The 11,620-nt window shown below is 35.9% G+C and overlaps 1 protein-coding gene across 1 annotated transcript; it reads right to left on the bottom strand.

Moving 5' to 3' along the window:
• Positions 1-1,256: 1,256 nt before the first annotated feature.
• On the bottom strand, positions 1,257-2,572 carry LOC308649959 (frizzled-3-like). The gene has a single exon (XM_081295876.1). It carries the CDS (start codon positions 2,447-2,449, stop codon positions 1,700-1,702), a length of 750 nt encoding a protein of 249 aa, XP_081152002.1. The 5' UTR covers positions 2,450-2,572; the 3' UTR covers positions 1,257-1,699.
• Positions 2,573-11,620: the final 9,048 nt, after the last annotated feature.

Genomic DNA, 11,620 nt, shown 5'->3' with positions numbered 1-11,620 from the left:
ATGCTAGAGTCCCAAAGAAGTAGCTAAATATTCTATAATAATACAACATAATCACTTCAATTAGAATGTCTGTAATCATATTTAACTTCAGATATCTAAATAACAAAAAGGACTTTTCCCCTTATCTTTCTTGTGAAGACAAAGCAAACCTGTAAACCAAATATAGGTTTATGTTAAAAGAATAGTTTTAATCAAATCAGAAATGAATCTGTAAACTTCTTTGCAGCATTTTAATAAAAAGGAATTGTTAAAATTTTCTTTGAAGAAACATTTGAAGATAAAAAAGTAGGTTGACTGACTTATTTAAAGAGAAATAGATTATTTTCTATATCTACAGAATTAAGAATATGTGTGAGGTGATGATAGGTATAGGAATTTTAAATAGCCACAGCCCAAAACTCACTTCACAAGGTCAGAAAATTACTTGGCCTCTTACTTTGCTGAAGGAAATGTAGAATATGAACGATACCAAAAAATCAAGTAAAAAAGATTTAACCAAGAAAATAACTAGAAATATGTGGCCTATTTCACAGTTTACAAACCATTTTCACATTACTGATTCATACAGTGGCAATCATTTGGGATGATTCAGGAGAGACATCTATCCACCTTTGAAAAATGAGTTGTCTCTTAGAGCAAATCTCTTTTGTTTATGATCAAAATGCCTACTAACAGTAGAATCAAACTGGAGATCAGGTTTTCTTACTATAATTCTTATTCTATTACAATGAGTTCCTGAATTTTGACTAAGAAAATAATTTTTCGGGTATAGCATGGGAAGATATGGCTCTAGAGCATATCTTTTAAAAAAAGCATAATATAAAGTATAATGTAAAGTAAGTTAATAAAAAAAAACGCTTATAATGTGTGATGCTTACTACATGCCTCCACACAGCAGATCTGAACATGAAGTTCTATGACTCAATAGTATTACCTGGGAAAAGATGGCTACAAATTAAAATTTTTCCATCATGCATATGGATATTATAAAAACACAGCCAATAAAAGTAATATTTACAAAAGTAATAAAAGCAACACAATTATAGGGGAAAATGCCCATCTCTGTGTTTATCCCATTGTTTATCCAAATCCTGAATATCTCTGAATTATATTTATAGAATTTTGAGAGAATCTCCACAGGTGAATCAGATTCTTCTGTTGCACTTACATTCTATTAGCTAAAATACCCTTGCTGATTTATTAAATTTTCCTACACTTTAAAAACAGTTCTTTTTTTACTTAGTGGAAATAAAACTACAAAGTCCTACTATTCATCTGAGAAATAAACCTTGCATAGAAAACTTCTTTAATTCTGAAACTTTGTTGTATTAACAGAGCTACCAGAATGTTATCTCACAACTAGTTCATATTATATGAAATTTCACTACAAAGCAGTCACCACACACTTAGAATTTTCCTAAATATAAAATAAGTGGGTTTATAAAAATGCTCACCAGACAAATAATTATCTCTTCACAACCTAGAAAGACTTATTTTTGTGATGATATAATGTTTAGTATTTTGGATGCTTTGATGTTCCAAGTTTGATGCAATATAAAAAGCAAAAATTCACCTTCCCAATGGACACAATCTGCACCTGACTGAAAGCAGGATAATAGCTATAGCAATCAGTCATGCAAAGGCAAAGGATAAAATCTGCTTTTTAAACAGCACAACTTTCCACCTTAGACAAGACAAACTAAGCACTGGTTCCATCCTCCTCGATAACACGATTCATGCTGGTGCCATGTGTGATGTGAGTCATGGGGTTGTTGCTGAGGTCTCTGATGCTGCTATGCCGTGACTGTTCGTTGAGCCGGTGGGAACTACTGTGCCTGGAGTGATCCGTTAGTCGTGATGTGCTGCCGTGAGGTAGTCTCTCCTCCACTCCTCGGTAACTGCAGGGAGTGTACCTGCCATCTCGCGATCTGTGGAGGCTGCCATGGTAGCTGCTTACTTTGCTGTGGACACTTCCTGCTTTGCTTCTTTGATCATCTACCATAGCCAGCTGGATTGAGGAAGCATGTGTGGATGTTCCTTGAGTGGAAGTGCCCCTTGATTTTCTTATGATGGGCGTGTTTGGGTCCCTCAGGAGTGACTGAGCAAAGTCAGGTTCCTGGAGCACCTGCCGGCTCTCATTCACTATCTCTTTTTTCCTACGACCATGAAAAAAACTGGCCCATTCAAAACATGTCTTTTTGCTTCCAACCCAAAAAACAGAGGGAATACCAACTATGAGAGCCATCAGGTATTTCATCAGGAAGAGAATCAGGTCTGGACGGCTCGTCTGAGTGACCTGATATGGACAAGGAATGTGATATTCTCTGCAGCGTTCTTGTATCCATGTTGTTTCCCAGATGCCACGGTAAGCTTGCTCATAAAAGTAGCATCCAATTACAACCAAGAGTGGTACCAGATAAAGAATGCTGAAAACACCAATCCGGATCATAAACTTCACTAATTTATCTTGGTTCTCCTTTTCTAATGGAATCTCAATTCGAACTCTGTTCAGAGATATAATGCCAGCTAAAAGGAGAGAAACCCCAACTACCACATATAGGCAGAGGGGAGCAAGAACAAAATATCTCAATGCGTCAACATCGTAGAGGCCAACAAAACACACGCCACTAATATTGTCACCTTCAATTTTATTCATCGCTAAAAGGATGATAATTTCTGTTTTCATTGTTGTATTTTATTATGGTGAGATTTGACCTTGCCAAACCCACCATACCTTGGTATCCAGGCCCTCCCTATAGTGAGCTGATTGTCTGCAATGCATTCATTGTTCAGTAGGCAGTTGGCTACAGCTTTTGCCCCACATCCCTGTTTTCAGTTTCTGGACCATTCTTGTTTCAGCTGAAATATATATATAATCTATGTCCAAAGTGGTGATTAATTTGGATATTTGAAAATCATTGTAGCTAAATGAAGCATGATTAGTCTCACTATGAATATATTTTAATCTTAAAAAATATCAAGTCAAAAATGTTTGACATTTTATCTTGTAATGTTTAATTTACAATATGAACTGTGAATTTTATTAGGCATGAAATTGATCGGAAGCGAAAGAAAATGTCTGGAAAATGCCAAATGTGTTCTGTAGAAAACACAAGTGATCTTTAACCCTGATTGCAGATAAAAATCACTTGGGGAACTTCTGATACATGCTCTCCCCTACATCATTCTCTTATTTAGATTAGAATTGCTAGCTTTTTAAAAGAAGCTTTCTGAGTGATTCTAATTTGCAGCCACATTTGAGGCACATGATTTGAAACTCATCTGCCCCTGATAGTGATCTGATGGCATTGCATTATATCCTATGAAGATCTAGCTGGATTCGACAATATGCTTTTGTCATTACCTATCATAAAATTGTTTCCTACTTTATTTCCTACATTTAGAAATGCATAATTCTTGGCTCCACTCCCAGAGATTCTTATTCAATAAGAATTGAAGGTAATTGGGCTTTAAAACCTGTAGTTATAAAAATACCACAGATGATTCTTATGCAGGTAATTTGGGACCACACTTAAAAAATATTCTAGACTCTTGGGGAGTCCTGACTCTGCCATATTGCTAGTTTTTGACCTTTAACGATTCAATCTCTTTGAACCTGGGTCCCATTATTTGAAAATGAAGATGAAAGATTAATACCTATTTTACCTACCTCACAAAGTTGTTGAATTAAGATCAATGAAAACAATTTTATGGAAGCTCTTTGCAAACTGTAAAGCATGAAATATAAGGGACTAAGATTAGAGGGCTTAATAAATGTGTTTTAGGACTAAAAAAAAGTAAGTTAATAAAATTTTTGGCTAAATCAATGGAAAAAGATTAATGTGAATGGGTTATCATCAACTTTTAATCATGTGTTTGAACCACAATAAGAATATTGTGTTGATGTTTGGCACCTCTGCCTCAAAAAATTACAGATCAAGGGTCACATGAGAAAACAAGCCTGATCAAATCCAAAATACCAATATTATTTGGCCATCTAGAAAAGTAATGAATAACTTGAAATATACATGCCTTTAGACTGTGTGAGCATGGTCCAGTTTTCCAGGGGCTTCACCATTCTCTAAGTTGTCATTCCCAGCCATTGTTCAATACCACACCTTTGTTTCTATTTCCCCACCCTTTGCAGGGATTTGATTCTCCTTACTACTGATATAAATAAGATAAACTTTTTTATTTTTCTGAAATGAATGACTAGGTTTGAAGGGGCAAACTATGTCATCTGAGATCTGATTAAAGAACTGCATAAATCTAATCCAAATAAAGCATGGTCATGTGATCCAATTAAACTTGAAGACAAACTGTATTATATCACTACTTGGATTTTAGCTATCTAAAGACTATCCTGCCTACAAGACAAAGTCTAAATGCCCTGATAAGTCAAGTTAATTCCTTCCCTTATAATCTGACCTTTCCCTATATTCATTTCCTCTCCAGGAGAAAATCTGCAATTAACTCTTGGAACCACATGTTCACATGTTCTTCCTAACGCTAACTGATTTTGTTCTAATATTTTATGCTCATCTTTTTGCAAAATAAATCATCTTCTTTCTGCAATTGAGTTCAAGCTTCCTTTCTTTTGAGAAGCCCCCCTGGCCTTCTCTGGAAAGCTAAGTGCCACCTGCTTAGACTCAGGCTGTATTTTCACTGAGGCTCAATTTTCCTCTTCCTCCTATATTACCCCATGAAAGCTTCTACTTGTTAGTGGTCCTTGGAACACAGAAGGTGTTTGAAAATTTAATAAATATCTTTCATTTAATAATATCTGTCAAGTAATACTGATGCCCCTTTTTAATATTTTAACACCTTACTGTTGGAAAAATAGGGATTATCCTATGTGATAACAGATTAGAATCAGGATAAATGAATGAAACTCATAGGGTTATAGATTTCTGTATGATGAGAGGAAAGCTTTCCAAGAAATCAGAGCTCTACCAAATATGAAATGCCTCCTTGGGAGGTAGTAGAGAGATGTCAAGATGTGCTAAAACAGCCCTTAGCATGGCCAAGAAACAAGTGAATACTCCTGAAAAGTTCAGTGGGCTTTTAAGTTCCCTCCAGTCTCTTAGTCCTGAGTCCAGTGGTTCACTAAACATAAGACCACACATGCAGAGAAGCTACTGTGCACAGAAACACAATGCTAAAGGTTTGGGGGAGGTAGTCTCCTCCCCGGGGCTGGGAGTAGGAGGTAATTCTACTTCAATAAATTAGATTTTAAGAAAAAAGAAAATAACAAGGGTAACTTGGTAATCTTGTGGTTCTGATGACTCTTGCTGAGCTTTTCAGAGTGTTCCTAAATCACAATACTATTTTGCACAGAAACACCACCAGGCAATAGGCAATGTAACTTCCTCAGGTTCATGACCAGAATAGAATTCCTGCTTGAAGGCTAGACATTATCCTCTCTAAAGGCTCCAGGAATCTGAGTACCTTGAATTAAAATTCATGAATAAATACCAAAAGTAAATACATTCATCAATCTTGAGAGAAAATGGTTTTAGAATATAAATACTCCCCCCACACACTTTTTTTGTTTGTTTTTTGGGGAGTATCATAAGCCTGTACCAATATCTCTTCTCTATTGTTTATCTTTTGCCTAAATATTTATAAAATTGGGTCCTTCTTCCTCCCTCTTCTTCAACATGTATCTATTTATTTCTCCTCCCATATCCATTCTGGTTATTGTTCTGCTAATTTTCTTTCTTCTGCTTAACTATAGACAGATTTTCTATGTTTACTTCAAATTCCTCTGAATCACAAAAATAAGTCACCAAAATAAAACCCTTTTCTAATAACCTAGCATAAAGATTCTCCCCAGGAATCACCCAGATGGATAAACGAACAGATTTTAATTCATGTATCATGCAGTACCCTGAGCTTCAAGGTTTCAGAAAAACATTATATATCTTCATTTATGGAAGCCAACATTTTAAAAGGCTAGGGACTACAGATGTAAGACTTAGAGTTGGCCCCATCATAGTTTAGATCTACAGATGTTGACATGTGGCACTTTACAGGGTAATTCTTTCAGAAGAACTCCCGTGGCCTCTTCTAAGAAGTAATATTTAAGAAGGCCATGCTCTGTAGGGCTCAGTGCATGGACACTGGATCAGACTATTTGGTTCTATGCACAGGATTCACACAGTAGCAGCTGTGTCTCATGGAAGCTTCTTCAGTTTGCCCATTTGTTTCTACATGTGTAATGATGATAATAATATTTAGATTGTGTTTGCATTAGTCCATTTTGTGCTTCTATACCAATATCTGAGTGGGTAATTTATCATTACTCAAGGTTCTAGAGGCTGGGCAGTCTAAGATCAAGGGGCCCTCTAGTGAGGGCCTTGTTGCTATGCCATCCCATCTCAGAAAGGTGAAAAGAAGGAGAGAGAAGAGAGGAGGAGGAAAGAGAGTCCCTCTCACACTCACCCTGTCCCTCTTCTGGCTGCAATGCACATGCATGTGCGCACATACATAACACACACACAAATAACAACAAAAACAATTACTTGACATGAGAAAAGAACAGTTTTATTGGATCTCACCTTCCTGAAGAACTACTAGATTTGGGCTAGAAATATTCTGAAAATTTCCACTCTTCCCACAGAACATTTCATTTAAATGCCTTTGCCTTAGATTGTCAGTTAATATTAAGAAACTTCCATTCTATGACTATAATAAGTCATTCCAGGTATTCCCGGTAATGCTAGTGACTCTGTTCTACTCTCATTTTCTCTTGATTTAGGGAAAGTTTTCAAATCCAATTTTAATTTGTGAAATTTAAATCAATCAGTTTCTCACTCTCCACATCAATTTTCATCAAAGTTGCCTTTCACTCCTACCTTTGCTCCATTTCTTACAAATTTCCAGTTCTCTTTGGCTTGGATGGTTGGTAAATTACCCTAATGATGCTCTCTGTGTTGAAGCTAATGAGCTGTCTAAAGGGATTAGAGTTTTATTTTTTCCCAAAGTGAAAATGTGACTACCAAAGCAGAGGAGAAGAAAAACCCTGACTGAAATGACAGTTTGGAGTAAGAACAACAACAAAAACAACAACTATACACACACACACACACACACACACACACACACACACAAAGACATAACATTATACCATTTGAACAATGGCTTCAGCACATTAAATTAAAATCTTGTTGTAAATAGTACACAAATAACCCAGCTTCAAGCAATGCTAAACAAACATATATGTACTTTATACAATTCTATGCACGCACACACACACACTCAAAATAGATTTGTGGGGTTTTTTTTTTGAGATTTGCTTTAATGCAGAAGAAATGGGAACTTAAATTCATAATTCAAATATATTGAATAATTTTAAAAACTATTTTATCTGATCATAGAGTGAAAGATTATTTCTTATTCTGAGCTGTTCTTTATGATGAGTTTTGCATGCCAAATCTGGACCACATTATTCTATGTCCTTGCTGAGTTCTATTTACATATTTCAGGTAAAGACTAAAATCTCAACTTCAAATATCAACCTTTGAAATACACCTTTCTCCTCATTCTCATATAGTTTTAAAACTTTGGACAAGTAAATTAATATAGGTATTTGCAACTAAAATTCTAGAATTACCTAAAAAATTCACTCAGTTTTTTTTTTTTACGTGAAAAGGTAAATGTTTATTCCAGGTAGGTGTGTACAGAAGAAAATATAGTAGATGGAGGGTACAGGACTCTCTGTTTCACACCTACTGGGATGTCTTGGACTATGTCTCTTGAGGATAAGAGGGGACTATTACATTCACAAGCTTGTTTCTTTTTTTTTTTAATTTTTTATTGGTTGTTCACAACATTACAAAGCTCTTGACATATCATATTTCATACATTAGATTGAAGTGGGTTATGAACCCCCAATTTTACCCCAAATGCAGATTGCAGAATCACATTGGTTACACATCCACAATTTTACATAATGCCCTATTAGTAATTGTTGTATTCTGCTACCTTTCCTATCCCCTACTATCCCCCCTCCCCTCCCCTCCCAACTTCTCTCTCTACCCCATCTACTGTAGTTCATTTCTCTCCTTGTTTATTTTCCCATTCCCCTCACAACCTCTTATATGTAATTTTGTATAGCAATGAGGGTCTCCCTCCATTTCCATGCAATTTCCCTTTTCTCTCCCTTTCCCTCCCATCTCATGTCTCTGTTTAAAGTTAATCTTTTCTTCCTGCTCTCCCTCCCTACTCTGTTCATAGTTGCTCTCATTATATCAAAGAAGACATTTGGTATTTGTTTTTTAGGGATTGGCTAGCTTCACTAAGCATAATCTGCTCTAGTGCCATCCATTTCCCTGAAAATTCTATGATTTTGTCATTTTTTATTGCTGCATAGTACTCCATTGTGTATAGATGCCACATTTTTTTTATCCATTCATCTATTGAAGGGCATCTGGGTTGGTTCCACAGTCTAGCTATTGTGAATTGTGCTGCTATGAACATTGATGTGGCAGTATCCCTGTAGCATGCTTTTTTAAGGTCTTCAGGGAATAGTCCGAGAAGGGCAATAGCTGGGTCAAATGGTGGTTCCATTCCCAGCTTTCCCAGGAATCTCCAAACTGCTTTCCAAATTGGCCGCACCAATTTGCAGTCCCACCAGCAATGTACAAGTGTACCCTTTTCTCCACATCCTCGCCAGCACTTGTTGTTGTTGGACTTCATAGTGGCTGCCAATCTTACTGGGGTGAGATGGTATCTTAGTGTGGTTTTGATTTGCATTTCTCTGACTGCTAGAGATGGAGAGCATTTTTTCATGTACTTGTTGATTGATTGTATATCCTCCTCTGAGAAGTGTCTGTTCAGGTCCTTGGCCCATTTGTTGATTGGGTTATTTGTTATCTTATTGTCTAATTTTTTGAGTTCTTTGTATACTCTGGATATTAGGGCTCTATCTGAGGTGTGAGGAGTAAAAATTTGTTCCCAGGATGTAGGCTCCCTATTTACCTCTCTTATTGTTTCTTTTGCTGAGAAAAAACTTTTAAGTTTAATTAAGTCCCATTTGTTGATTCTAGTTGTTAACTCTTGTGCTATGGGTGTCCTATTAAGGAATTTGGAGCCCGACCCCACAATCTGTAGGTCGGAGCCAACTTTTTCTTCTATCAGACGCAGAGTTTCTGATTTGATATCAAGCTCCTTGATCCATTTTGAGTTAACTTTTGTGCATGGCGAGAGAAAGGGATTCAGTTTCATTTTGTTGCATATGGATTTCCAGTTTTCCCAACACCATTTGTTAAAGATGCTATCCTTCCTCCATTGCATGCTTATAGCCCCTTTATCAAATATAAGATAGTTGTAGCTTTGTGGAAGAGTCTCTGTGTCCTCTATTTTATACCATTGGTCCACCCGTCTGTTTTGGTACCAGTACCATGCTGTTTTTGTCACTATTGCTCTGTAATATAGTTTGAAATCTGGTATTGCTATACCGCCTGATTCACACTTTCTGCTTAGAATTGCTTTTGCTATTCTGGGTCTTTTATTTTTCCATATGAATTTCATGATTGCTTTATCTATTTCTACAAGAAATGCCGTTGGGATTTTGATTGGCATTGCATTAAATCTATAGAGAACTTTTGGTAATATCGCCATTTTGATGAAGTTAGTTCTGCCTATCCATGAACAGGGTATATTTTTCCATCTTCTAAGATCTTCTTCTACTTCTCTCTTTAGGGTTCTGTAGTTTTCATTGTATAAATCTTTCACCTCTTTTGTTAGGTTGATTCCCAAGTATTTTATTTTTTTTGAGGATATTGTGAATGGAGTGTTTTTCCTCATTTCCATTTCAGAAGTTTTGTCGCTGATATACAGAAATGTCTTTGATTTATGCGTGTTGATTTTATATCCTGCCACTTTGCTGAATTCATTTATTAGTTCTAGTAGTTTCTTTGTAGACCCTTTTGGGTCTTCTAGGTATAGAATCATGTCATCTGCAAATAGTGATAATTTAAGTTCTTCTTTTCCAATTTTTATGCCTTTAATTTCTTTCGTCTGTCTAATTGCTCTGGCCAGTGTTTCGAGAACTATATTGAATAGAAGTGGAGATAAAGGGCATCCCTGTCTTGTTCCGGATTTTAGAGGGAATGCCTTCAACTTTTGTCCATTCAGAATAATGCTAGCCTGAGGCTTAGCATAGATAGCTTTTACAATGTCAAGGTAAGTTCCTGTTATCCCTAGTTTTTCTAATGTTTTGAACATAAAGGGATGCTGTACTTTGTCAAATGCTTTCTCTGCATCTATCGAGATGATCATATGGTTCTTATCTTTAAGTCTATTGATGTGGTGAATAACATTTATTGATTTCCGTATGTTGAACCATCCTTGCATCCCAGGGATGAATCCTACTTGATCATGGTGCACTATTTTTTTGATGTGTTTTTGTATTCGATTCGCCAGAATTTTATTGAGGATTTTTGCATCTAGGTTCATTAGAGATATTGGTCTGTAGTTTTCTTTCTTTGAGGTGTCTTTGTCTGGTTTCGGAATCAGGGTGATGTTGGCCTCATAGAATGAATTTGGAAGAGCTCCCTCTTTTTCTATTTCCTGAAATAACTTGAAAAGTATTGGTATTAATTCTTCTTTAAAGGTTTTGTAAAACTCCGCTGTATACCCATCCGGTCCTGGACTTTTCTTGGTTGGTAGTCTTTTGATGGTTTCTTCAATTTCATCCATTGATATTGGTCTGTTCAGATTGTGTGTATCCTCCTGACTCAGTCTGGGCAAATCATATGACTTAAGAAATTTATTGATGTCTTCACTATCCTCTATTTTATTGGAATATAGGTTTTCAAAATAATTTCTGATTGTCTTCTGTATTTCTGTAGCATCTGTTGTGATATTGCCTTTTTCATCCCGTATGTTAGTAATTTGAGTTCTCTCTCTTCTTCTCTTCGTTAGCATGGCTAAAGGTCTGTCGATCTTATTTATTTTTTCGAAGAACCAACTTTTAGTTTTGTTAATTTTTTCAATAGTTTCTTTTGTTTCAATTTCATTGATTTCTGCTCTGATTTTAATTATTTCTTGCTTTCTGCTACATTTGCTGTTGTTTTGCTCTTCCTTTTCTAGGGCTTTGAGTTGGAGTGTGAGCTCATTTATTTGTTGGTTTCTTCTTTTTTTGAGGAATGACCCCCAGGCGATGAATTTTCCTCTTAAAACTGCTTTCATTGTGTCCCATAGATTCCGATATGTTGTGTCTGTATTTTCGTTTATCTCTAAGAATTTTTTGATTTCCTCCTTTATGTCTTCTGTAACCCATTGATCATTCAGTAATATATTGTTCATTTTCCATGTGATGTAGGATTTTTCCTTCCTTCTTTTATCATTGATTTCCAGTTTCATTCCATTATGATCAGATAAAATGCATGGTATTATCTCCACCCCTTTATATTTACTGAGGGTTGCCCTATGGCATAATATATGGTCTATTTTTGAGAAGGATCCATGTGCTGCTGAGAAAAAAGTATAGCCATTTGATGATGGTTGATATATTCTATATAAGTCAGTTAAGTCTAGGTTATTGATTGTGGTATTGAGATCTATAGTTTCTTTATTCAACTTTTGTTTGGAGGATCTGTCCAATGGTGAGAGT

Source organism: Spermophilus citellus, assembly GCF_964194105.1.
Source record: "Spermophilus citellus genome assembly, chromosome: 5".
NCBI classification, from domain to species: Eukaryota; Metazoa; Chordata; class Mammalia; order Rodentia; family Sciuridae; genus Spermophilus; species Spermophilus citellus.
Note: the sequence above shows the minus strand (reverse complement) of the source record. Positions and strands in the feature narration are given on the sequence as shown.

Coding starts and splice junctions, on each gene's coding strand:
- LOC308649959 (XM_081295876.1), bottom strand. CDS start 2,449: ATGATCCGGATTGGTGTTTTCAGCATTCTTTATCTGGTACCACTCTTG.